General features: G+C 40.5%; 2 protein-coding genes across 2 annotated transcripts; both read left to right on the top strand.

Moving 5' to 3' along the window:
- The first annotated feature begins 481 nt into the window (after window positions 1-481).
- LOC132041598 (uncharacterized) lies at window positions 482-21,494 on the top strand. Its single transcript, XM_059432297.1, has 4 exons — window positions 482-634; window positions 2,003-2,211; window positions 21,042-21,218; window positions 21,292-21,494. Exons 2-4 carry the CDS (start codon window positions 2,010-2,012, stop codon window positions 21,492-21,494), a joined length of 582 nt encoding a protein of 193 aa, XP_059288280.1. The 5' UTR covers window positions 482-634; window positions 2,003-2,009.
- On the top strand, window positions 21,491-26,729 carry LOC132041597 (uncharacterized). Its single transcript, XM_059432296.1, has 3 exons — window positions 21,491-21,565; window positions 21,654-21,926; window positions 26,529-26,729. Exons 1-3 carry the CDS (start codon window positions 21,491-21,493, stop codon window positions 26,727-26,729), a joined length of 549 nt encoding a protein of 182 aa, XP_059288279.1.
- The last annotated feature ends 55 nt before the right edge of the window (window positions 26,730-26,784 follow it).

Here is a 26,784-nt window from a genome sequence, read left to right as displayed (position 1 = left end):
TATTGTCCCTATGTAAAGATACGGGACATAAAAGATCCAAAGAAAAGGAAGAAGATATCACATGAAAATCGAAAGGATAATTGGAAAAAAAAAGTATATTTTTTGAACTTCCATACTGGAAATCTCTCTTGTTGCGACATAATTTGATTGTTATGCATATTGAAAAAAATATATGTGATAATATTATGGGGACATTCATGAATGTCAAAGGAAAGACCAAGGACACGGTTAAAACTCGAGTTAGACTTACGAAATGAACATTAGGCGCAATTGCATCCATCCAAAGAGGAGAAAGTCAAAGTTCAATGCACGGTACACATTGCCTCCCGAAGATAAGCACAAATTATGCCTTTTCTTAAAGAACTTAAAGGTCCACGATGTATTTTCATCTAATATTTCTCAATGTGTGAACACGAAAGATCACAAGATATGCAGGTTGAAGAGTCATGATTGTCATGTTCTTTTGCAACATATACTTCCTCTTGCACTTCGTGGTATGTTGTCCAAAGAAGTTTGTGAACCTCTTATTGAGTTATCTTTATATTTTAACGTGCTTGGATCAAAGGAGTTGAGGATTGATGATCTGGAGCATATTGAAGCGCAAATTCCCATAACACTTTGCAAGTTAGAAAAGGTCTTCCCTCCTTCATTTTTTGATGTCATGATGCACTTGCCTATTCATTTGGCTAGTGAAGCTAAGATTGCCGGACCTATTCATTATCGGTGGATGTATCTGTGGAACGATGGTTATATTTTTTGAAATCTCTCATTGGTAATAGAGCATGTCCGAAGGTTCTATTACTGAGAGGGCTACATTGCAAATGAATGTATGACCTTATGTTCGGAGTGTCGTGCATAGATGGACACTAAATTCAATCGGCACAACGAAATTATGATGGGGGTTTAAAAAAATCTAATGGAGGTTTAACTGTGTTTTGTCAGCCCGGAAGTACTCTGGGAGTTAAACATCCATGTGATCCTGAAGAAAATGAATTGGAACAAGCACATATATACATACTGAAGAACTGTGATGAAGTCATACCATATCTCGAGTATGGAGAGTTCTTTTATATCTTCTTATTGTCCTTATTTCATTTAGGATAAATTTTTTCTATATGACATTTATGGTCCACTTCAATTTTGTAGAGAGTTTGCACAAACTCATGTGGATACTGTGCAACACTTGGCTGATGCCGAATGGAACAGACAATTTATTGAATGGCTAAAAGATAGGGTGAGTATTACATAAAACATTAAAATTAAATTTGACATTTTAGTGTTGTATTACTCCTTCTAAAATATTCAACTTAATTTATTCATAGGTTGGACAATTGCATAAGGGAGATAATGGTCGACTCATGGAAGATATCGCTCTCACTTTCACGTGGTCCTCTTGGATATTCGACACATTGCAATGGTTACATTGTCAATGGATATAGATTTCATGTGAAGATCATGATAAAAAAAGCATAAGGACTCAAAATTGTGGTATTGTTGTAGTTGGTGAGAATGATAAAGATAGTGAGAACCTTGATTACTATGGAGTTTTTAACAGATGTGATTGAATTACAATTTGTCATGCATAGAAGAGTGATTTTGTTTCAATGTAATTGGTTTGATGTGTATGATAAAACAAAAGGAGTTAAAAAAGATGAGTACGACTTTGTGAGTGTTAATCCAAGGAGATTTTTGAAAACAAATGAGCCTTTTGTTTTAGCAGAGCAAGCATCTCAAGTGTTTTATGCTAATGACAATTCCAACGAAGGTTGGTATATAGTGAGGAAGACTCAACCTCGTGATTCCTATGAGATTGTGAAACAAATGGATGATGTTATTGTAGACTTAGAAAATCCTTCTCAAAAGAAACGAAAAAGAACTCGATGAGGTGAAGTATCTCTTTATGAAATAATTACACTTTGTTCACATTCTGATGGCATGATTCCTTTTATTACTACATTGTCACGTATTTTCTCTTATTTTTTTTTATTATTGCTCTTTGCAGGTTCAATATGAAACCATTAAAGACTGATGAAGTGGGATCAACTATGAAGACTACTACCAGATATGCATTCGTCGCACCAGGTGCTATAGGAAAGGGACGAGGACGAGGAGGGCATAGATCTTTGATTGAGAAAGAGCATATGCCAATTAAGAGTTTATTTCCTCAATCTAGTGATGTAGTTAAGCAATACATCCAAGAAATTGAAACAAGTAAGAATATTTATTAATCTGTTGTCTTTAGTTTGTGTAATTGACTTTCAATGCTTAAGTACTAGTAATACGGTTACTCTTTCTTAGGTGCTACAGGGAAGGGACAAGGAGAAGGGCTTAAAAAATCCACGATTTCTTCTAGTCAAGGAATGAGAATGATACATAAAAAATTCCATGGTTCTTGAGAAAGAGTATATGCAAACTAATTGTCCATTGCCTCCATCCACTGATCAAGTTAAGCAACACACCCAAAAAGTTGAAACAAGTAAGTTTTTCCAAATTAAATCTCTTGTGCATATATAAACGAAACTAAATGCTAAAGCTTTTACTCATATAATTTATTTTTTGCCAGGTGCTACAGGGAGGGGACAACGACAAGGGCTTAAAAGCTCTACCATGTCTGCTTGTCAAGGAATGGAAGCGATACATGAAAACTCCATGGTTCTTGATGTCACACCCTTAATCCGATAGGGTGTGATGGGCACCCGACCCTTACCTAGGGCCGAGCGAATCCGCTGACTCTCATAATAGTCGTAGCCACACTGGGCCCTTAACCAAAACATGAATACATAATAAAGGTTTTTCGGAAAACAACCAAGCTTTACACTTTTTCGAATCAAATAAAATTTCTAACATATAAAGCTTATAATACAATGCGTAATAATACATCGGCTTACATAGCCGCATACATAACCGACATCTTAGACCCACGACACTGTCTGCAAAGTCTCTAACACAGAACATGAAACCATAACATAATAATCTGACTCGGCAGCACTCCGGAGAAAATGGAGCTCGCCAATCCCGCTGGAGCATCTTCTACTAATATCTTCAGCTCACCTGGGTGTACCTGCACGGCATGAAACGCAGTCCCCGAAGAAAGGGGGTCAGTACGGAAAATGTACTGAGTATGTAAAGCTTGGAATACATTAAACAGAATCATAACCGGACTGAGAAGTACAGAACAGACATAACCATCAGAATCATAGACTTGCCTGTAAAACATATCTCGTACATATACATATACATATAGCGTGTCCCGGCCCTCTAGCGAGGGACTCGGTGGGTAAGATCATGTCATTATCATACCATCATATCATCGAACATATATACTGTACCCGGCCCTCTAGTGAGGGACTCGGTGGGTAAGATCATATAATCATCGTATCATATTATCATGTCATCATATCACATCATCATATATATACATATACCGTACCCGGCCCTCCAGCGAGGGACTCGGTAAATAATCATGCCATCATATACCGTACCCGGCCCTTTCGGGACTCGATCGTACCCGGCCCTTTCGGGACTCGGTGAATAATCATATCATCATATATCGTACCCGGCCATTTCGGGACTCGGTGAATGTCATATACATACCGTACCCGGCCCTCTAATGAGGGACTCAGTCGTACCCGGCCCTTTCGGGACTCGGTGAAATATCATATCAACTGTGCACGAATACGTACCCGGCCCGGGACTCGGTGAAGTGATGTCATAGTAGGCACGAGCAGAGTAATAAGAAGCCACATACACATACACACAATTCATCTTTGAAGCTCAACAACTAAGTAACAGATCAACGCTCGTGTTACAGAATCATAGTCACATTAAGTTCCTTCCGAATGTTACTCGGGAACAAGTCAAATAGAGCTTCGGAAATCATGGTTACGTATTAAAATCATATGCATACAAATTCTCATTTCATACATTTACACAGATTCCATAGAACCAAACAAAATAGACTATCATTTAAAAACCGAGCCAATGGTCATAGTCAAATCCAGTTTCTTTCGAATGTTACTCGGAACTTGTCAAATTGAACTTTAGCCATCATAGTTACGTATCGGAATCATATACATACGATTTCTCATTTCAGACTTAACACATAAGTGAGTAATCATATTCGGAAGTCAGGTTGTTAACCATGTTAAGTTCTTTTAACAAGTGGCTAGAACTATACAAAGGAACGTCTTGCGGGCTCACGGACAAGTACTCAGTCGATCCGGGCCCGCCCGCGGAAGTTAAGATCGTCATACGCTACTGAACCTCCTACGGGCTTATCGAGGCGATCCGAGCCTTTTGGTGAAAGTTACGGTTGTTCGTAGTTTCGGAATCCTTTAAACATAAAATTCTTTAGGCGACATTCATTTCCAAACATACAAAAGACATAAGGGCCAAAATTTTCACTACCTTAAGAATGTCAACATTAAGAGGCAAATAAAAATCGCAACATGCTCGGATCGTAAGAATAGAATTACCTCGGGGATCATATCATAGCTTAATTTAACTAAGACATGCCGAAGAAAGAAAAGTGAGCTTTACATACCTTGGCCGCCTTCTAAGCTAATCCAACCTTACGCCTTGGCTTCTCACGATCTACCATAATGTCATTGGACACCCAACATTAGCTATAAGCATTGAAGAACTCAATTCCAAACCATCGCTTTATCTACAGAAATTTGGGTAGCATCTCCCCTACAAATCCATCAACCCGAGAATTCAACTCGGCCAAATCATCACAACAATACCAACATTCATATAAACAACATCCATAATTAATTCAAAACGCATTCTAGTATCAACGACGACCTTCTTCCACATAGTTCGACGATATTTCATTTACATCCAAATAAACCGCATACAATCAATCTAACTTCATCGATCATACGTTCAAGTATTAATCCGAGACCATTCAAACACGATTTAAGGGCATTCCAAGCAATCCATACAACATTTAAAACAACCCAAACCATATACTACTTCACCCAAAACCTCCAATTTCCATAGGGACAACAACGAAACATTTCCTTCTTCCAAATTCATCAATGACACCAATAATCAACACATTCACAACATTATTTCCATAAATTCAAGAAAGCATATCGAAATCACATTAGCTTCCAAATCAGCCCACAACCATTACAACTTCAACTTGAACCATTAAACCTTCATTTTACATCATAGAATTCACGATACGACAACCACATTATACCAAATAAAATTAGTCCATTTCTTCCACACAAAACAGCCACCATTCGGTCAACACCTCCACACGCACAACTCATGCATTTTATCCATTTCAACACATTACAACATGCTCAAAATGTCCATAACAATATCAACCAAACACTAAATAAAATTAGCTTAGCATGCCTACACCAAATCGGCCCTACACGGCCATTCCTCAACATACATAACCTCATAAGTTTCATTCATTTTCTACACTCTGCAACAACACATAAACATGCTAAATACAACTAATTCTTCACCCCCTACACATACACATATACACGGCCACACACACACACTCACGGCTACACTCCCCACATCCATGTTTTCATGGTTTTCATTCATTTCCATACTCCACAACATCCACAAGCCATACATAACATATGAAAAACAAGATTGAACCTTACCTTTTCCTTCAACTTCTCCCACGGCTAGGCTCACAAATTTGCACAAACGGATGTTTTTCTTGCTCCAACAACCCCTCCATGTTGACAAGGACCTTCCAATTGGTATGAAAGCTAAAAGAAACAAATTTTTCTTGATCAAAATCATGGGGCTGGTTCGGCCAGACCCTCTTGGCCGTTTGCTTCCTTTTTTTTTCTTCTTCATGTTTCTTGAAATTTCTTGAGTTTGTAAAATGATGAAAGGTGCCTTGTTGTCTTAACTTATATACATATATATATATATATATAAATATATATATATATATAATATGCACATGGCCGGCTCATGCTCCTTCTTTTTCTCCAATTTTCTAGAAATTTCCCATGTCACAATAGATGACTTACTTGTCTTGCCTTGTCATCTTTGTCCATGTGCATCCTTAGCCCTTACAAAATATAAGATGAACACATGTGCATCTTTATGGCTTAAAATAATTGGCCAACCATGGGTGGGACCCACGGCCACTTGGCTTCTCCAAGAAGTCATGAACCAATAACGATTTCCAAATTCCACGTTCGCCCTTAACATTCCCCGCCAATACTTATATGCGACTTGCGCATTAAAACAAAACCGGAAAATGGCCTTGCCCTTAACTTCCCGCAATTAGCTCGGAATGTCCCAACGTACAGAATGCGGGATATAACATCCTTCCCCCCTTTAGAACATTTGTCCTCGAATGTTAAACTGGTCTTACGGGGTCTCATAAGCACCTCGGGGGAGCTCCATTTTTTGTAGCTATCGCCTACCGCTCATCCTCGAATGTTCGACCATCGTCGCGTTTCATCTGTCTTCAATACTAATTCTATTTTGGCAACTGGCTTAAACCATCGTTACATCTTCCCGTAATGTACCCAAAAGATCACAATTGCATTGCACTAAACCTTCACTCATCTTTTTTAAATATTTACTTAAACTCATTCTTAGCATACCAAAGACTTCAAGGGGGGCATCACTATCCTTCCTGCTATCTCTTACGCTATTCAATACCGTCCTCTCATCATACTCTTTTCCTTATACATGTCCATTTTTTAACATCCTGTCGTTCAAGGTTCCTACGAAAACTCCTCACATCGCCTTAAATACCATCCTCGCTCATCCACTTATTACTGATTTTCAGTCTTACTAGCTTATCTCGGGAAGGGGTCTCATTTGCGGCTTAAGTGTCCATATCAAGCATTACCGTGTCCATCGTTCCTATCTCATTCTTGCATTTCTCTCACCCACTTCCCCCGCTTTAGGGGTGTACTTATTCCATTATCCGATTATACTTTGTCCCATGTCCTTATTTTCCAATTTCACTTAGGCAGTACTTTTACTCCGACGGTACGCATCCAAAGTCCTCTTAGAATATTATCTTGATCCCAACCTATCTCGGGTACTTCCTTTGGTATCCCCTTATCATTTTTCCTGTTTATGCCTACCTTTTATTCCGCACACGAGGAATCTTATGCTACCTCTGTGCCATTCAGAACACACTGCTCCTACTTAATCCTTCTCTTGTTTTCAAAACGTATTTTGTTCATCCATGTTTATCCGTATCTTACCAGTCATTTTCAAGCATCCATTCCATCTCGTTCCTCGTCTTTCTATAACTTGGCCTCTCACAATCCTGTTGTTATATCCCGTATTTTGAACAACGGGACAACCTGTGTTAGTTATGAGAAGTTAGGGGCAAGGCTATCCCGAGAGACTTTCGATGGTCTTAAAGGCTTAAATTGTGTGTGATTTTGATGTCTCGGAAATGTTAAGAAAACACTTGGAGGAATTTTCCATTTTTAGTAAGTGAGCTATTTTGGGAAAGTTTGAAAATTCAAAAAAAAATAAATAATAAAAATAAGGGCATGGTGGCCGGCCACTTGTATGTGGGCCAAGGCCACATGGTTGGCTAGTATGGGTAAATAAAAAGATGACAAGGGATCATTTTTCATCACTTTATCTCTTAGAAATTTCAAGAAAAATCAAGAAGCTTGAGAGGAGAAAAACAAAGGCCATATTCGGCCAAGAGAGAGAGAAGGAGAGATCAAGAGTTGAGCAAGAAAAAAATTATTTCCGCAAGCAAACCTACTAATTCAAGGGTGCTAAGTAACGTGGCGGCGTTGTTTCGGAGAATAATCCGTTCGTTTCCCCTAACGACCAACTTTGGTCAAGTTAAGGATTGAAGAAGAAAGGTGAGTTTAACTTTGTTTTCTTGTGTTATAGATGGTGTACATGTGTTGTTGTATGCTAAAATGGAAGAAAAATCATGTTAGGAAGGAAATTGGAGTTGGCGTGCATGATGGAATTGGCCATGTGTATGTGTGTTGTGGTATAAGACATGTATTGATGTTAGTTAGCATGTTTTGATTGTTGTGGAGTGGAGAAAAGATTGAAAATCATTTTTGTGTAAGTAATGGGTGTTGGCCGAATGGCCCCTTTTATGTAGTCTTGAATGAACAAATTGTCGTTAGTGTTTCCGTCGTCATCGTTATGGATTTTATAAGGAAAAATGCAAGTTTGATGACTTAGAATGATGTTGTGTTGGTTGTAGCATGACTTGAGAATTTATGTGAATTTTATGTAATTTTTACCTTTATGAATATTGCATTGCTAGTATGTGGGTTAATGTTGTGAATCATGAATTTGGAAGATAAGAATGTGTTTGGTGTTGCTTTCGAGTTTGGAGATGAATTCGGGTGAGGTGGAGTATGGTTTGAGTTGTTTGGAGAATTGTGTGAATTGTTTGAAATGTCCTTGAATATTGTTTGAATGGTTTTGAATTAGTAATCAAATGTATAAATGTCGATATCGGTTTGAATGTAAGTAGTTGAGGTAAGTTATTGGAATATTATGAATGTTGTTGAATTATGTAGAAAAAGAGCCATTAAAGTTAGAATGTATTTTGAGTTGATTGTTGATGTTGTAGCTTGGTTATTGGTTTGGTTGTTGTTGAAATGGGCCAAGTTGAATCTCGGGGATGCTATATGTACGGGGGAGATGCTTTGCCCAAATTGTTATAGAACAATATTGGTTAAGCTTGAAAATTGTAAGTCTCATGAATAGTAATCGGTCAATGTGACCATTTGCGGATTTTTGGCGAAACGGGAAGTGAATTTGGAAAGGCGTAAGGAGCGAATAAGGTATGTCGAGCTTTACCTATTCTTTTCTTGGCACGTCCTAGGTATGATAGGCTTTGATACGAGCCTTGGGGGCGACCCTACCCCTCGGAATCTACGTTCGAATTGACTCCTTTTTCATTCAGTAGAATTGAATTGAAAATGTTATGAAAAGTTAGAAAAAGCGCTTAAATGTCTAGAACCTGTGCGAATAGGACCCGATTACTTTAAAACCCTCATAAGTGCTATAATGAAGCAAAATATATGTAAATTATGTATGCCACCTCATTTGACCCGAGGTGGGCCCACCATTCCCGAGTCTTTCTGATTTGTCCCGTTTGACTTATTGTGAGGTAGAATTCAAAGGAAACTTTTGGCTACTCTCCTAACTATTATATGGCATTCGTTTGAACTCTTTTGATAAGTCCTATAATGTAGGTTGAAACATGAAAATGATTACAAAAGCTTATTTTGACATACGCTATTGTGATATCCGAATCGCATACGCTATGATTATTACCCGCTTCTCGTCATATGGTTTGTCATCGAATTATGTTGCGAGTCTCTCTGTAAATGTGCTATATTTTATTTTTGCATATGGTTTTCTCACTACTCGCTCGTGCGGATCGTTATGACATCTTTCACCGCGTCCGGGCCGGGCATGTATTCGTGCAATTCCACTGCATTGTTCACCGCGCCCCTCACTAGAGGGCCGGGGCATGTTATACATATATATATACTTATGATGATGATGTGATGACGGGGAGGTGGCCAGGATGGCATATGCTGATTCCTTTCACCGCGTCCCTCACTAGAGGGCCGGGGCACGTTACATATATATGCATGATGATTTTACTTACCGCGTCCCTCACTAGAGGGCCGGGGCATGTTATGTATGCACATGTTCATGATGATTCCCTTAAGTATGATACTCAGTCCGTTAATGATTTTGAAAAGCATGATTTACGTTCAAGGTAAGTTTTATGAGTTCGATTCTTTACTTATTCCTCTGTCTTTCTTAATTCCGTATGATTCGGTTTTTTGTGTTTCTTGCTTTACATACTCGGTACATATTTCGTGCCGACCCCTGTCTTCGGGGTCGCGTTTCGTGCCGCGCGTGTGCGGATATACGTTCGGGTGAGCCGCACCGCTTAGGGTCCACACTCTGTCCGGCTATTTTGAAGAGCTCCCTTGTCGGAGCCCGATTTTGGTACGAGTCTTTGTCACGTTCATGTATATTTAATCGGGGTACGGCGGGGCCCGTCCCGTCATATGTACGTATGTTCGTTCATTTATAGAGGCACATAGACATAAAGTGTGGGTTATGGTTCCGTTTGTACAGTATGTGTATGTGACATATGTCTGGGCGGTTATCTACCGCGGCAGCCTTGTCGGCTCGCCTATATATGTGTATATGAATATGTTGGCCCTGTGTGGCCTTTGCTGGTATTTTCTGAGTGCAGGTAAATCTTGGTTAATATAAAAAACGAGAGAAACTGCCGGTTTTTCTAAAATATTGAGTAATTATCTTATTGATTTTCTTGTTAACTTATGCGATACTGTGTGTTAGCACGCACGGGTGCCCAGTTCGGGCGCTAGTCGCGGCCCACGGGGTTGGGTCGTGACAAAAGTGGTATCAGAGCGGTCAGTCCTCGGAATGTACGCAGTGTGTCTAGTAGAGTCCTGTTTATCGGTGTGTTGTGCACCACATCTATAAACAGGAGGCTACAGAGACATTTAGGATGTTACCTTTCCTTCTGATCTTAGATCGTGCGATAGAGCGGTATTATCAGGATGACTCCCCTCGAACTGTTATGTTTTCGAGCGATGCCACCGAGAAAAGCGACGGTTGCCCGGAAGGGCAAGTCCACGAGCTGCGGAGAGACCGGTGGGGCCCGAGAGTTACTAGGGCCCATGCCCGGCCCGGCCGAGATTGTGCCCCGGTCGGCTGGTTACTGCCACTCCATCACCGTCCGAGGAGCACGGAGCGACGGCGAGGCGGCACGAGGAGGCGGCCCCACACCCGCCCCCCGAGATTCGAGTGCCGAGCCTCCGGCTCCTCGGCACTTTGGGGCGGAGTACGAGCCATGAGGGACGGGGACTGTTCGGTTGTTGACCGGACTAGCGGCGGGACGGGTCCGGGCGGGGGAGGGCGGAGATGATTTTGCGGTGGACGTGACGGCCGAAGGGCTCGATATTTTCGACTCAATCCGCCGAGTTCTTCGGGTCAAAAGCCCGAGGGGACCCTCGGGGAGTTCATCGGAGAGATGCGGCGTGCGGTTGCGACTTATTAGGGCCTCCGAGGCGAGTCGGTGGGAGGGTGGCGTCGTATCGGCTGCACGATATCGCAGCCAATTGGTTTGAGTCGTGGGAGTTGTCTCGGGGTGAGGGCGCGCCACCAGCCGTATGGGATGAGTTCACGGAGGCTTTTCTTGCCCACTTTTTACCCCCAGAGGCCAGACGCGCCAGGGTTCACAGGTTTATACATTTGCGGCAGAATGGTAGGAGCGTCCGGGAGTACAGCCTGGAGTTTGATTCTTTAGCCAGATACGCTCCTCATATTGTGGCAGACATGGCCGACGGGGGTACACCGGTTTGTTATGGGGCTGGATGATTATTTGATCGATAGTTGTATGTCGATGGGCGCTCGATGCGGCATGGATATCGCCGTACGAGCGTACGCCCGGGGCATGGAGGAGCGGCACGAGAGGGCGCCGGCCGACGGGATATGACGAGGCGCCGGCCCCGAGGGAGCTAGGTCGGCCCGGGTATTCGGGGGATTCTCGAGGCGGACGGCCTCGGCGATATATATGATATTCGACCCGGCCCGGCACGAGTGCACCCCGCGATTTCGGGCGGGAGGTTTGACGGTGCGGGGTATTCGGGAGGCGGTCGAGCTCCGAGCTTCGGGGCCACGGATGGATAGGGGTCGAGTCGGACGAGGCCATCTATGCCTCGGTGCCCTCGGTGCGGCCGGCGCCGTACGGGAGAGTGCCGTCGCGGCAACGGTGCCTGTTTTCTTGCGGCCGTTACGGCCGTGTTATGAGGATTGCCGCGTCGGGATGGTTCGGTGTGGTATGGCCCACCCTGCGGGTCGGTCGGCGGTTCGTCCTCCTCGGCGGCTATGCGCCCTATGGGGCGAGGGTACACGGCCGGCACCGGCGGGCCGTGGTAGAGGTCGCGGCGGAGCCCCGGTTCCGGCGGTCCATCGAACCGCTTGTATGCATTAGCGGTAGACATGATCGGGGAGGCATTACCAGATGCGGCTACAGGTACATAAATCCTCACTAGAATTTATTTCTTATATATGTGTGTTTGTGATATAATTGTGCGTAATGGTGGTGGATGGGAAACTCGAGGATTAGTAATCTGGTATTTATAAACAACGGTAATTAAGGCGTGTCCATTGTTATTACGGACCCGGGAGACTAAGACGAAGAATGGTTTTACCCATAGGTGACGGTGAATAGGTAGAAGCAAGTGAAGGGCAAAACGGTAATTATGCTACGAAATTGTCCGGAAACCTGTTAAGACCGTATTTCACTCCAAATTACGTGACAAAGGTCTTATAGTGAGCTGAACGCGATTATACCAGCATTAGAGCCTCGTATTTCCTCGAGGTTCCGAAGTTAAGCGTCTTTAGAGTGAGAGAAATTCTAGGATGGGTGACCCCGGGGAAGTTTAAGAGTTTCACAACTTTAGTCATAAGAAGCAATGGAAAGCTAGAGTAGTCTAAAGGGATCTAGAATATCTGAGCAGGTGGAAGTTTAGAGAGGTCGTATAGGCCGGAGAGGAATAGACCGGGTAAAGGAAAAGGAAGATGCGTTCCGGCATTAGAGTTGGGGTCAGTTTGAGTAGTATTCAGGGGGATCTTTTGTGAGTGAGGTGCTGGCAGTTATGTATGTGTGTATAGGTATAGGTTAGGGGGTAATACCACATGCGTACGACCATACGGGTGGGAGTACGACCTCCGGCGACCAATGCGACGATATAAGAAAGGTACTAATTGGATAAGATAGTGAAGTTCAATCGAAAGAGAGGAATAGTGATAGGTGGCAAGTGAGATCGTATGTTGCGTCAATAAAGGAAGACCTCCCCCTCGACCCTATAAGACTAGTTGAACATTCGAGGACGAATGTTCTAAAGGGGGGAAGGATGTTATATCCCGTATTTTGAACAACGGGACAACCTGTGTTAGTTATGAGAAGTTAGGGGCAAGGCTATCCCGAGAGACTTTCGATGGTCTTAAAGGCTTAAATTGTGTGTGATTTTGATGTCTCGGAAATGTTAAGAAAACACTTGGAGGAATTTTCCATTTTTAGTAAGTGAGCTATTTTGGGAAAGTTTGAAAATTCAAAAAAAAAAAAATAATAAAAATAAGGGCATGGTGGCCGGCCACTTGTATGTGGGCCAAGGCCACATGGTTGGCTAGTATGGGTAAATAAAAAGATGACAAGGGATCATTTTTCATCACTTTATCTCTTAGAAATTTCAAGAAAAATCAAGAAGCTTGAGAGGAGAAAAACAAAGGCCATATTCGGCCAAGAGAGAGGAAGGAGAGAGATCAAGAGTTGAGCAAGAAAAAAATTATTTCCGCAAGCAAACCTACTAATTCAAGGGTGCTAAGTAACGTGGCGGCGTTGTTTCGGAGAATAATCCGTTCGTTTCCCTAACGACCAACTTTGGTCAAGTTAAGGATTGAAGAAGAAAGGTGAGTTTAACTTTGTTTTCTTGTGTTATAGATGGTGTACATGTGTTGTTGTATGCTAAAATGGAAGAAAAATCATGTTAGGAAGGAAATTGGAGTTGGCCGTGCATGATGGAATTGGCCATGTGTATGTGTGTTGTGGTATAAGACATGTATTGATGTTAGTTAGCATGTTTTGATTGTTGTGGAGTGGAGAAAAGATTGAAAATCATTTTTGTGTAAGTAATGGGTGTTGGCCGAATGGCCCCTTTTATGTAGTCTTGAATGAACAAATTGTCGTTAGTGTTTCCGTCGTCATCGTTATGGATTTTATAAGGAAAAATGCAAGTTTGATGACTTAGAATGATGTTGTGTTGGTTGTAGCATGACTTGAGAATTTATGTGAATTTTATGTAATTTTTACCTTTATGAATATTGCATTGCTAGTATGTGGGTTAATGTTGTGAATCATGAATTTGGAAGATAAGAATGTGTTTGGTGTTGCTTTCGAGTTTGGAGATGAATTCGGGTGAGGTGGAGTATGGTTTGAGTTGTTTGGAGAATTGTGTGAATTGTTTGAAATGTCCTTGAATATTGTTTGAATGGTTTTGAATTAGTAATCAAATGTATAAATGTCGATATCGGTTTGAATGTAAGTAGTTGAGGTAAGTTATTGGAATATTATGAATGTTGTTGAATTATGTAGAAAAAGAGCCATTAAAGTTAGAATGTATTTTGAGTTGATTGTTGATGTTGTAGCTTGGTTATTGGTTTGGTTGTTGTTGAAATGGGCCGAGTTGAATCTCGGGGATGCTATATGTACGGGGAGATCTTTTCGCCAAATTGTTATAGAACAATATTGGTTAAGCTTGAAAATTGTAAGTCTCATGAATAGTAACTGGTCAATGTGACCATTTGCGAGATTTTGGCGAAACGGGAAGTGAATTTGGAAAGGCGTAAGGAGCGAATAAGGTATGTCGAGCTTTACCTATTCTTTTCTTGGCACGTCCTAGGTATGATAGGCTTTGATACGAGCCTTGGGGGCGACCCTACCCCTCGGAATCTACGTTCGAATTGACTCTTTTTCATTCGGTAGAATTGAATTGAAAATGTTATGAAAAGTTAGAAAAAGCGCTTAAATGTCTAGAACTCCGTGCGAATAGGACCCGATTACTTTAAAACCCTCATAAGTGCTATAATGAAGCAAAATATATGTAAATTATGTATGCCACCTCATTTGACCCGAGGTGGGCCCACCATTCCCGAGTCTTTCTGATTTGTCCCGTTTGACTTATTGTGAGGTAGAATTCAAAGGAAACTTTTGGCTACTCTCCTAACTATTATATGGCATTCGTTTGAACTCTTTTGATAAGTCCTATAATGTAGGTTGAAACATGAAAATGATTACAAAAAGCTTATTTTGACATACGCTATTGTGATATCCGAATCGCATACGCTATGATTATTACCCGCTTCGTCATATGGTTTGTCATCCGAATTATGTTACCGAGTCTCGTAAATGTGCTATATTTTATTTTTGCATATGGTTTTCTCACTACTCTGCTCGTGCGGGATCGTTATGACATCTTTCACTGCGTCCGGGCCGTGGCATGTATTCGTGCAATTCCACCGCATTGTTCACCGCGCCCCTCACCGGAGGGCCGGGCATGTTATACATATATATATACTTATGATGATGATGTGATGACGGGGAGGTGGCCGGGATGGCATATGCGATTCCTTTCACCGCGTCCCTCACTAGAGGGCGGGGCACGTTACATATATATGCATGATGATTTTACTTACCGCGTCCCTCACTAGAGGGCCGGGGCATGTTATGTATGCACATGTTCATGATGATTCCCTTAAGTATGATACTCAGTCCGTTAATGATTTTGAAAAGCATGATTTACGTTCAAGGTAAGTTTTATGAGTTCCGGTTACTGCACTATTCCTCTGTCTTTCTTAATTCCGTATGATTCAGTTTTTTTGTTTATCGCTTTACATACTCGGTACATATTTCGTCGACCCCCTGTCTTCGGGGGCTGCGTTTCGTGCCGCGCAGGTGCAGATATACGTTCGGGTGAGCCGCCTGCTTAGGGTCCCTGTCCAGCTATTTTGAAGAGCTCCCTTGTCCGGAGCCCAGATTTTGGTACAGTCTTTGTCACGTTCATGTATATTTAATCAGGGTACGGCGGGGCCCTGTCCCGTCATATGTCTGTATGTTCTGTTCTGTTTATAGAGGCCTGTAGACATAAAGTGTGGGTTATGGTTCCGTTTGTACAGTATGTGTATGTGACATATGTCTGGGCGGTTATCTACCGCGGCAGCCTTGTCGGCTCGCCTATATATGTGTATATGAATATGTTGGCCCTGTGTGGCCTTTGCTGGTATTTTCTGAGTGCAGGTAAATCTTGGTTAGTAGAAAAAAAAACAGAGGAAACTCTGCCCGGATTTTTCTAAAATATTGAGTAATTATCTTATTGATTTTCTTGTTAACTTATGCGATACTGTGTGTTAGCACGCACGGGTGCCCAGTTCGGGCGCTAGTCGCGGCCCACGGGGTTGGGTCGTGACACCTGTTACTTATGGTACTCGCGTCCTCAGTTAGATACGTCGTAACCTATTACTATACTGTTGTCTCGCGTCCTTCTTATTTCCTCTTTCCGTTAACTCCTTCTCTTCACCGACCTAATCCACCCCGTCCTATTCGCCCTCCCAAGGCTTCTGGCCACTCCGCATACTCTAACTCCCCTTAGGCTACTCCAGTTTCTCATTTGCTTCTTACGTCTGAATTTATAAGAATTTCAGAAAAACTTCCCAGGGGGGGTTACCCATCCTAAAATTGCTCTCACTCCAAAGACGCTTAACCTTAGGACTCCGATGAAATACGATGTGTTAATGCTAATATAACCATGTCTACCTCATCGCATGACCTTTATCACATAATCTGGAGCAATTTGAAGCCTTAACGTATTCCAAAATGTTCTCGCAACACACCTCACCAGCTATTTTATCAATACGTTCTTATCCGCCTCAATTTTTTTTTCCTCATACCCTTATCTTACTCGTGTCATTACTTCCCGTGACTATAACCTCACCATATTTTCCTCCTGCCTATCGATCCAGTCGATGTCTTAATATATCACTTTATCAGATCCTATCAGTCCTTTTCAAAATCATCTCTTAATAGCACAGGCCCGTTCCAAATTCCTCGTTACCATCTCTCCATCGACCTCCTATTACTGTTATCACCAATTCCACAGTTAACTTATTCCTAAAGGGCAACCATACTGCATAGTTCAATCAAACTCCATCGTTACTATTAATCACGACCCTTTTCAAAACACATTCCAAACTCATGTCTCATTTCCGTATCGTGTCTAGAAAAAATTTCGGCAGAGCTTCCTCTGTATTTCTTACTATCCCAAAGCCTGCACGCAGGAAATACCAACAACGCCTCACAGGGCCATCATCATACATACATATCGTATCATATTGTATCGTATAATAGCCACACAGGGCTCTCAATATTCATAAAAGTCCGAAAATATTAGACTTACCTCATAGGCTCATCACGACTACACGTGTTACACTTTCTTGCTTACTTTCCTGTCCAATGTTCAACTTCACATTTCAATCATACGTCAATACCTTACTCGACATATATCTTTCGCACCTTTGCTTACCTGCGTGCTTTTAACTTCCAATCTCGTCGTCGCCTCATTCGATCAATATCGTTCTTCTGCCGAAATCAAAAGTTAGTATCGGAAGTCTCATTTCCTATGACTTGGCTCTATGGCACGATCTAAGAGGTGAAAGAAGAGTAACCACCCTAGATGCCCCGTAGCCTCCTGTTTATAAATGTGGCCGGCTTCATACCATAAATAGGACTCTACCGGACACGACTTTGCGTACAACCCCTAGGCGAACTCGCCGATACCAATTTGTCACACCCTTAATCCGATAGGGTGTGATGGGCACCCGACCCTTACCTAGGGCCGAGCGAACCCGCTGACTCTCATAATACTCGTAGCCACACTGGGCCCTTAACCAAAACATGAATACATAATGAAGGTTTTTCGGAAAACAACCAAGCTTTACACTTTTTCGAATCAAATAAAATTTCTAACATATAAAGCTTATAATACAATGCGTAATAATACATCGGCTTACATAGCCGCATACATAACCGACATCTTAGACCCACGACACTGTCTGCAAAGTCTCTAACACAGAACATGAAACCATAACATAATAATCTGACTCGGCAGCACTCCGGAGAAAATGGAGCTCACCAATCCCGCTGGAGCATCTTCTACTAATATCTTCAGCTCACCTGGGTGTACATGCGTGGCATGAAACACAGCCCCCGAAGAAAGGGGGTCAGTACGGAAAATGTACTGAGTATGTAAAGCTTGGAATACATTAAACAGAATCATAACTGGACTGAGAAGTACAGAACAGACATAACCATCAGAATCATAGACTTGCCTGTAAAACATATATCGTACATATACATATACATTTAGCGTGTCCCGGCCCTCTAGCGAGGGACTCGGTGGGTAAGATCATGTCATTATCATATCATCGTATCATCGAACATATATACCGTACCCGGCCCTCTAGTGAGGGACTCGGTGGGTAAGATCATATAATCATCGTATCATATTATCATGTCATCATATCACATCATCATATATATACATATACCATACCCGGACCTCCAGCGAGGGACTCGGTAAATAATCATGCCATCATATACCGTACCCGGCCCTTTCGGGACTCGATCGTACCCGGCCCTTTCGGGACTCGGTGAATAATCATATCATCATATACCGTACCCGGCCCTTTCGGGACTCGGTGAATAATCATATCATCATATACCGTACCCGGCCCTTTCGGGACTCGGTGAATGTCATATACATACCGTACCCGGCCCTCTAATGAGGGACTCGGTCGTACCCAGCCCTTTCGGGACTCGGTGAAATATCATATGCATGCAAATTCTCATTTCATACATTTAAACAGATTCCATAGAACCAATCAAAATAGACTATCATTCAAAAACCGAGCCAATGGTCATAGTCAAATCCAGTTTCTTTCGAATGTTACTCGGAACTTGTCAAATTGAACTTTAGCCATCATAGTTACGTATCGGAATCATATACATACGATTTCTCATTTCGTACTTAACACATAAGTGAGTAATCATATTCGGAAGTCAGGTTGTTAACCATGTTAAGTTCTTTTAACAAGTGGCTAGAACTATACAAAGGAACGTCTTGCGGGCCCACGGATAAGTACTCAGCCGATCCGGGCCCGCCCGCGGAAGTTAAGATCGTCATACGCTACTGAACCTCCTACGGGATTATCGAGGCGATCCGAGCCTTTTGGTGAAAGTTACGGTTGTTCGTAGTTTCGGAATCCTTTAAACATAAAATTCTTTAGGCGACATTCATTTCCAAACATACAAAAGACATAAGGGCCAAAATTTTCACTACCTTAAGAATGTCAACATTAAGAGGCAAATAAAAATCGCGTACATGCTCGGATCGTAAGAATAGAATTACCTCGGGATCATATCATAGCTTAATTTAACTAAGACATGCCGAAGAAAGAAAAGTGAGCTTTACATACCTTGGCCGCCTTCTAAGCTAATCCAACCTTACGCCTCGGCTTCTCACGATCTACCATAATGTCATTGGACACCCAACATTAGCTATAAGCATTGAAGAACTCAATTCCAAACCATCGCTTTATCTACAGAAATTTGGGCAGCATCTCCCCTACAAATCCATCAACCCCGAGAATTCAACTCGGCCAAATCATCACAACAATACCAACATTCATATAAACAACATCCATAATTAATTCAAAACGCATTCTAGTATCAACGACCTTCTTCCACATAGTTCGACGATATTTCATTTACATCCAAATAAACCGCATACAATCAATCTAACTTCATCGATCATACGTTCAAGTATTAATCCGAGACCATTCAAACACGATTTAAGGGCATTCCAAGCAATCCATACAACATTTAAAACAACCCAAACCATATACTACTTCACCCGAAACCTCCAATTTCCATAGGGACAACAACGATACATTTCCTTCTTCCAAATTCATCAATGACACCAATAATCCACACATTCACAACATTATTTCCATAAATTCAAGAAAGCATATCGAAATCACATTAGCTTCCAAATCAGCCCACAACCATTACAACTTCAACTTGAACCATTAAACCTTCATTTTACATCATAGAATTCACGATACGACAACCACATTATACCAAATAAAATTAGTCCATTTCTTCCACACAAAACAGCCACCATTTGGTCAACACCTCCACACGCACAACTCATGCATTTCATCCATTTCAACACATTACAACATGCTCAAAATGTCCATAACAATATCAACCAAACACTAAATAAAATTAGCTTAGCATGCCTACACCAAATCAGCCCCTACACGGCCATTCCTCAACATACATAACCTCATAAGTTTCATTCATTTTCTACACTCTGCAACAACACATAAACATGCTAAATACAACTAATTCTTCACCCCCTACACATACACATATACACGGCCACACACACACACTCACGGCTACACTCCCCACATCCATATTTTCATGGTTTTCATTCATTTCCATACTCCACAACATCCACAAGCCATACATAACATATGAAAAACAAGATTGAACCTTACCTTTTCCTTCAACTTCTCCCACGGCTAGGCTCACAAATTTGCACAAACGGATGTTTTTCTTGCTCCAACAACCCCTCCATGTTGACAAGGACCTTCCAATTGGTATGAAAGCTAAAAGAAACAAATTTTTCTTGATCAAAATCATGGGGCTGGCTCGGCTCGACCCTCTTGGCCGTTTGCTTCCTTTTTTTCTTCTTCATGTTTCTTGAAATTTCTTGAGTTTGTAAAATGATGAAAGGTGCCTTGTTGTCCTCACTTATATACATATATATATATATAATATGCACATGGCCGGCTCATGCTCCTTCTTTTTCTCCAATTTTCTAGAAATTTCCCGTGTCACAATAGATGACTTACTTGTCTTGCCTTGTCATCTTTGTCCATGTGCATCCTTAGCCCTTACAAAATATAAGATGAACACATGTGCATCTTTATGGCTTAAAATAATTGGCCAACCATGGGTGGGACCCACGGCCACTTGGCTTCTCCAAGAAGTCATGAACCAATAACGATTTCCAAATTCCACGTTCGCCCTTAACATTCCCCGCCAATACTTATATGCGACTTGCGCATTAAAACAAAATCGGAAAATGGCCTTGCCCTTAACTTCCCGCAATTAGCTCGGAATGTCCCAACGTACAGAATGCGGGATATAACACTTGAGGACGAGTATATGCAAATTGATAGTCTATTGCCTCCATCTACTGATCAAGTTAATCACTACACCCAAAAAATTGAAACAAGTAAGAATTTTTATTAGTCTACTGTTTTTAATTTGCGTAACTGAAAATTAATCTATTGTTTTTAATTTGTGTAACCGAATGTCAATCCTTAAGTATTAGTAATATGATTTCCTTCCTCAGGTGCTACAGGGAAGGGACGAGGACTGGGTCATAAAAACTCTACGATGTCTTCTAGTCAAGGAATGGGAATGATACATAAAAATTCCATGGTTCTTGAGAAAGAGTATATGCAAACTGATAGTCCATTGCTTCAATCCACTGATCAATTTAAGCAATCCACCCAAAAAGTTGAAACAAGTAAGTTTTTCCAATAAATCTGTTATGTATTTTAATTGCCAAAGCTTTTACTAATATGATTTCTTTTTGTCAGGTGCTATAGGGATAGGACGACGACAAGGGCTTAAAAACTCTACCATGTCTACTTGTCAAGGAATGGGAACGATACACGAAAATCCATGGTTCTTGAGGAAGAGTATATGCAAAACGAGGCGGAATCTTTCCACAAGAATGCTATTTATGCTAATCAACATATGCATACTCCTTCTAAAAGCACAAGATCAAATTCTGCAATGAATAAAAAACCCTTGATTCTTGAGAAAGAGCATATGCAAACAAATATTTCAAAGGCTCTATCTACCGATCAAGTTATTCAACACTCCCAAACAAACCGAAACAATTGGTATGACATTTTGAATCCATGTGTTATTAATTTGTAGAATTTTATTACTGTAGTTTTTACCAAATTATGCAAATGTAGGTTCATCTAATCCTAGGAAAGTAAAAAGAGTTCGAGGGAGGAACAAGTGCAAAGAAGTTGCATCACTTGAAGTTGGACAAAAGCTGAAATTAACTTTTTACAATAATCGAACGGTTGGAACGAACAGCAATCTGTTTTCGAGGCACTTGGGAAGAATAGTTCGTGACCGTAATATATGTCCATTGGGAGTATCATCGTGGAATGACATTAAGCAAGAAAAGTTGAATCACATGTGGGCAGCTGTTGAGGTAACTATTGTAGTCAAGAGTATGATTGTGCATTTGGACCTTTTCTTTTGCATTCATTCTACCCACACCAAAGACTCTCTTCATGAATGGCATATCATTTTAATGTCGCGCGTTGAGATTTCACGAGGTAACCCGGACCTTGTCCTGTTACAACTATTAAAAATATATTTTTTTTACATCTGAAAATGTTTTGACTAAATAAGAAAGGTTTTATAAAGAGCTACTGCTAAAAACAGTGTGTTGACGAATTGATAAAAAAATTAAGATGCAAAGGTTCTATTAAGAATTAGTTTGAACAGTGCAGTAGTTTGAGAGTCTTTGTTTCTGAAATGCCATTTTTTTTTAGGATTATGTACTCCTAACAGAGGCAGATCCGTGATTTTAAAGACTATATCTGAACTTGATATAAACTTATATATTACTGTTAAATTTTTCAAAAAAAAAATGTGCATAGGTATTTTTTTCGATGAATCTGTATAGATCTTTTAACTGCAATTTTGTGATTAGTCTCAAAATAAGAAAGGTTTTATAAGGACTTACTTCTAAAACAGTGTGTGGGTGAGTTGATAAAAAAGCAAGATTGTTATGCTTCAAAAATTTTCCCGTACTTGAGTGATGAGTAGAATCATGAAGGGTCGAGTGTATAAGGTTTTGATAGGTCGGGGATGGCTAAATTTGAACTTTGGAAATCATAAAGTTGCGGAGAATTTTTCAGCCCATAGGTATCACGTATTGGTACTATACGGCCCGTAAAGTGATTTACGGACCGTATAGCACAATCGTCCTCCAAATTTGAAAATCTCAACTTTCATTTTAATTCGTTAAAGTATGAAATGATTAAAAACGACCTGGAGGACGACCGAAATCGTAGAACCGGTTCACGGACCATAAATCGGGTCGTAAAGTGCCATGTCCCTCACCAAGCTTCGTTTTTTTTAATGCTTAAACACGATCCGGAGGACGGGCCATAAAACGTTACATGGTATGGTCCGTAAACCGTGGTTTACGACCACTGTTCACCCGACGAGAATTCATTAAACACCAATGTGATGGGAGTTATTAAAAGGGGACTTAGACATCATTTTAATTCATTTTCCATTCATACAACACAAGAACACCCTAGAACTCTCCAAAATATTTCTTCCATAAGAATCAAAGAGAATCAAGGGAAAAGCAAGGTTAACACCACCAAATTCACGAAATCAAGTGTGAGAATACAACAAGGGATTATCTAAGTGAAGAAATTCCAAAGAAGGTGGAACTAGGGTTTTGGCTAAGCGAAGTATTTCAACTTAAGGATTGCTCAACCACCATCCAAGGTAAGTTTTATGATCATTCTACGTTGTTTGAAGTATTGGAAAGCTTAGACACTTGAAATGTAGAAGAGCATAGAAATGGGTCATTGTTGAGTGAATAGTGACACAAATGAGTGATGGTTGACTTGAATTATGAAGGTTGAAGTGTTGTGAATACAAATACGTTATAAATGATGTTTGTATCATGAAACGAGCATTAAACGCATGAAAGCGCAAGGATGAGCTAGAAGTAGAAATAAAGGGAAATTGGAGGAAAATGGTGGATTTTGATAAACGTACGTAAATGACGACTTTTGATTGCGATATTGTAATTTCTTAGCTAATGGAAGTATGAACTCTCAAGGTATAAACGAGCACACTAGAGGAGAACCAATCATTTACATCGAAATAAAGTGGTAGAGTAAGCTAAACGACAAAGGTATGTGAGGCATTACCCTTCTTTCCAAGGCATGAATCTTAAATGCAATTCCCCTCTTCCTTCACGGATCTTTTATGTTCTTATGAGATCAATGATGAGGATCACGATCCATTGGCATTTCTTCTTATATGTACTCGCCTTAATTTGTAAATCCCTCCAAGGTGAGATATGATGCTTATGCTTATTCCATAACGTGACCGGGGGTTTACGACCTTATGTCACCCCGATATAAACATAGCCGCTCTTAAGCTTAATGTATGTGTAGGTATATGTAACTAGGGATGCTAAACCATGGTAATATTGTGATAAGCCGCGATATTTCCATGAAATGAATGTTAATAATGTTAAGCGTATGAAATGCATGGTATGTGTGATAATGTGATTCCACCGCGCCTTTTTGCCGGACATGTCACCGCTACGGCGGGCACAACAACGTTGGTTTATATTCAACCAAAATACTTAAATCCCACCGCACCGAGAAAAGGGCGGACATGACCACCACTAGTGGGTCTAGTTTCCATATGATGGTCACCCGACGTGGGTCGACGATATGATGATGTATGATTGATGTGGTGATGCTTTCATGTTATAATAATGTATATATCATGACATATTTACGCATGATACACAACCATATCATGACATATAAAATTGAAGACGGATAGTAAATTTATAAAGAAGAACTTTATTCTTATTTAAGGAGTAAATAGCTCAAAGTTAAATCTTCATTTCGAACCATCACTTCCGATTATGTTTATTTCATTTTTTATTTACAAAGTTTACATACTCAATATGACAATAACCTCGTTCAGTACCGCGACGTCCTTTTATGGACGCTTGTTCATTGCCCATTTTAAAACCAAGTAGACATGACCAAACACTTAAAATTCGCCTTTAGAAATTCAAGACGGTGTCTACATCCCTAGGAGCCATACGAAAACATCATTTGTAGTATTACCCTTCTTTCAATCAGCACTCCATCATCCGGAGGTGCTATTGATTATTCTTTTTACATATATTTGTGTATTCATATTTTGGGCACGGCGGGGTCCTGTCCCGTCCATATGTTTAGTACTCCAGTAGAGGCTCGTAGATACGCATGTGTGGGAAATATGGTCCCATGGTCTCCACATATATTCTTGTATATGTATGTATATGTATAAATACCTTTTGTTAACCGAAAAGTTTATGTTTATAAAAGTGATTATGTTCTACATGATGAGATGTTTTCATGAAATTGGACAAGCATTGTGAATGAGAGTATATAGACAATAGCATGGGCGGTATTCGGTGGTTAGCCCCGGATGCCCGTCGCAGCCCGTGGTTCGGGTCGTGACAAAGATGCAAAGGTTCTATTAAGAATTAGTTTGCACAGTGCAGTAGTTTGAGAGTCTTTGTTTCTGAAATGCCATTTTTTTGCTGGATTATGTGCTCCTAACATAGGCGGATCCGTGATTTTAAAGACCATATATGAACTTGATATAAACTTATATATTACTGTTAATTTTTTCAAAAAAAAAAAATGTGCATAGATATTTTTTTAGATGAATGTGTAGATCTTTTAGCTGCGATTTTCTAATTAGTCTCAAAATAAGAAAGGTTTTATAAAGAGTTACTTCTAAATACAATGTGTCGGTGAGTTGATAAAAAAAAAATAAGATGCAAAGGTTCTATTAAGAATTAGTTTGAACAGTGCAGTAGTTTGAGAGTCTTTGTTTCTTTTTTTGTAAGTAACGATATTATTATTTACCAAGTAGTATTTACAAAGCTCGAGTAAAAAAACTGGCAAGTCTGGAAATAAGTCCCACCCTTGCACAAACTGAGGAAACAACTGTTCTTCTACGAACTACTACCTCAAAGTATACTAACCATCGGGATAGCAGTTCTTCTCTTACCTTGAAAGATCCTATTATTCCTCTCTTGCCAGATATAGTAGATGCTCCCAGCCAGTACCATTCTATGTATCTCAGCAGTCACATTTCTTCCTCTACAATGTGTCACTGCCCATAGCATTTCTTGTCGCCATTCCATAGCCTGTCGTGGAATCCTTTGCCAAAGGAGTAACTTTGCCCAGGTTTGAGACGAAAATGGACAAGTAAAGAATAAATGCCCACTACTTTCTTCATGCTCTACACATAGTGAACACTGAGTGTCTTCAATAGTGCCCCATTTGGCTAGTCGGTCCTTAGTAAGCATTCTGCCACATACAGCCAAGTAGAGGATGAAAATCCACCTAGGTGCTCCTCTATTATTGCAAACTAGTCGTCGCCATGGTACACTTGGAACTCACCCCTCAACTGCAAGTAAACTTTTTTAATGGAGAAGTGCTCCCACTATATCAAATCAGTTTCAGTAACCCCAATCTGTGCGAGATATCGACTAGCTTTTAGGATTTTCTGAATCACCCATGATGCCTGTCCAACCTCTACATCCTATATAGAGCCTTGCTTGCTTGAGAGTCTTTGTTTCCAAAATGCCATTTTTTTTTTGGGTGGATTACGTGCTCCTAACATAGGCTGATCCGTGATTTTAAAGACTATATCAGAACTTGATATAAACTTATATATTACTGTTAATTTTTCTTTTTTTAAATGTGCATAGATATTTTTTTCGATGAATGTGTATAGATCTTTTTAACTGCGATTTCAGTTTCTATGCATAAAGTACTTTTCTTTTATTTTCTGAATTGTGTCCAAAGTCGAAATAAGAGTATATATTTGTTTCTAGCTTTCAAGCTCTTTTATGGCCTTGATCTTAGTTTAAAAAGAATCAAACAAGAACTAACTTAATATAAGTATACGGAAAACATCAGTTTGTCGATAGTATCTTGTAAATGCATTAACTCAACCCATGTTTTGATTGTTGTAGGATAAGTTTGAGAGTGTGGACATGAATGATCATCGTGATCATATCTTGGAATGGATGAAAGAGTTATGGAACAAAAGGAGAGGACACTTGCATGCAAACTATGTGAAGAATAAACCAATCCAACAGGCTCTTAAGAATATTCCAAAGGGAGTAGACAAGAAAGAATGGGAGTGGTTAGTAAAAGAACATTTTACTTCGTAAAAGTTTTCTGTGTATGCCTAGTGATTTACTCGACTATTTCGCCATATCATCCGTA

This window comes from Lycium ferocissimum, unplaced genomic scaffold (genome assembly GCF_029784015.1).
Source record: "Lycium ferocissimum isolate CSIRO_LF1 unplaced genomic scaffold, AGI_CSIRO_Lferr_CH_V1 ctg10819, whole genome shotgun sequence".
Classification (NCBI taxonomy): domain Eukaryota; kingdom Viridiplantae; phylum Streptophyta; class Magnoliopsida; order Solanales; family Solanaceae; genus Lycium; species Lycium ferocissimum.
The sequence above is the reverse complement of the archived record's forward strand: the minus strand, read 5'-3'. Positions and strand labels throughout refer to the sequence as shown.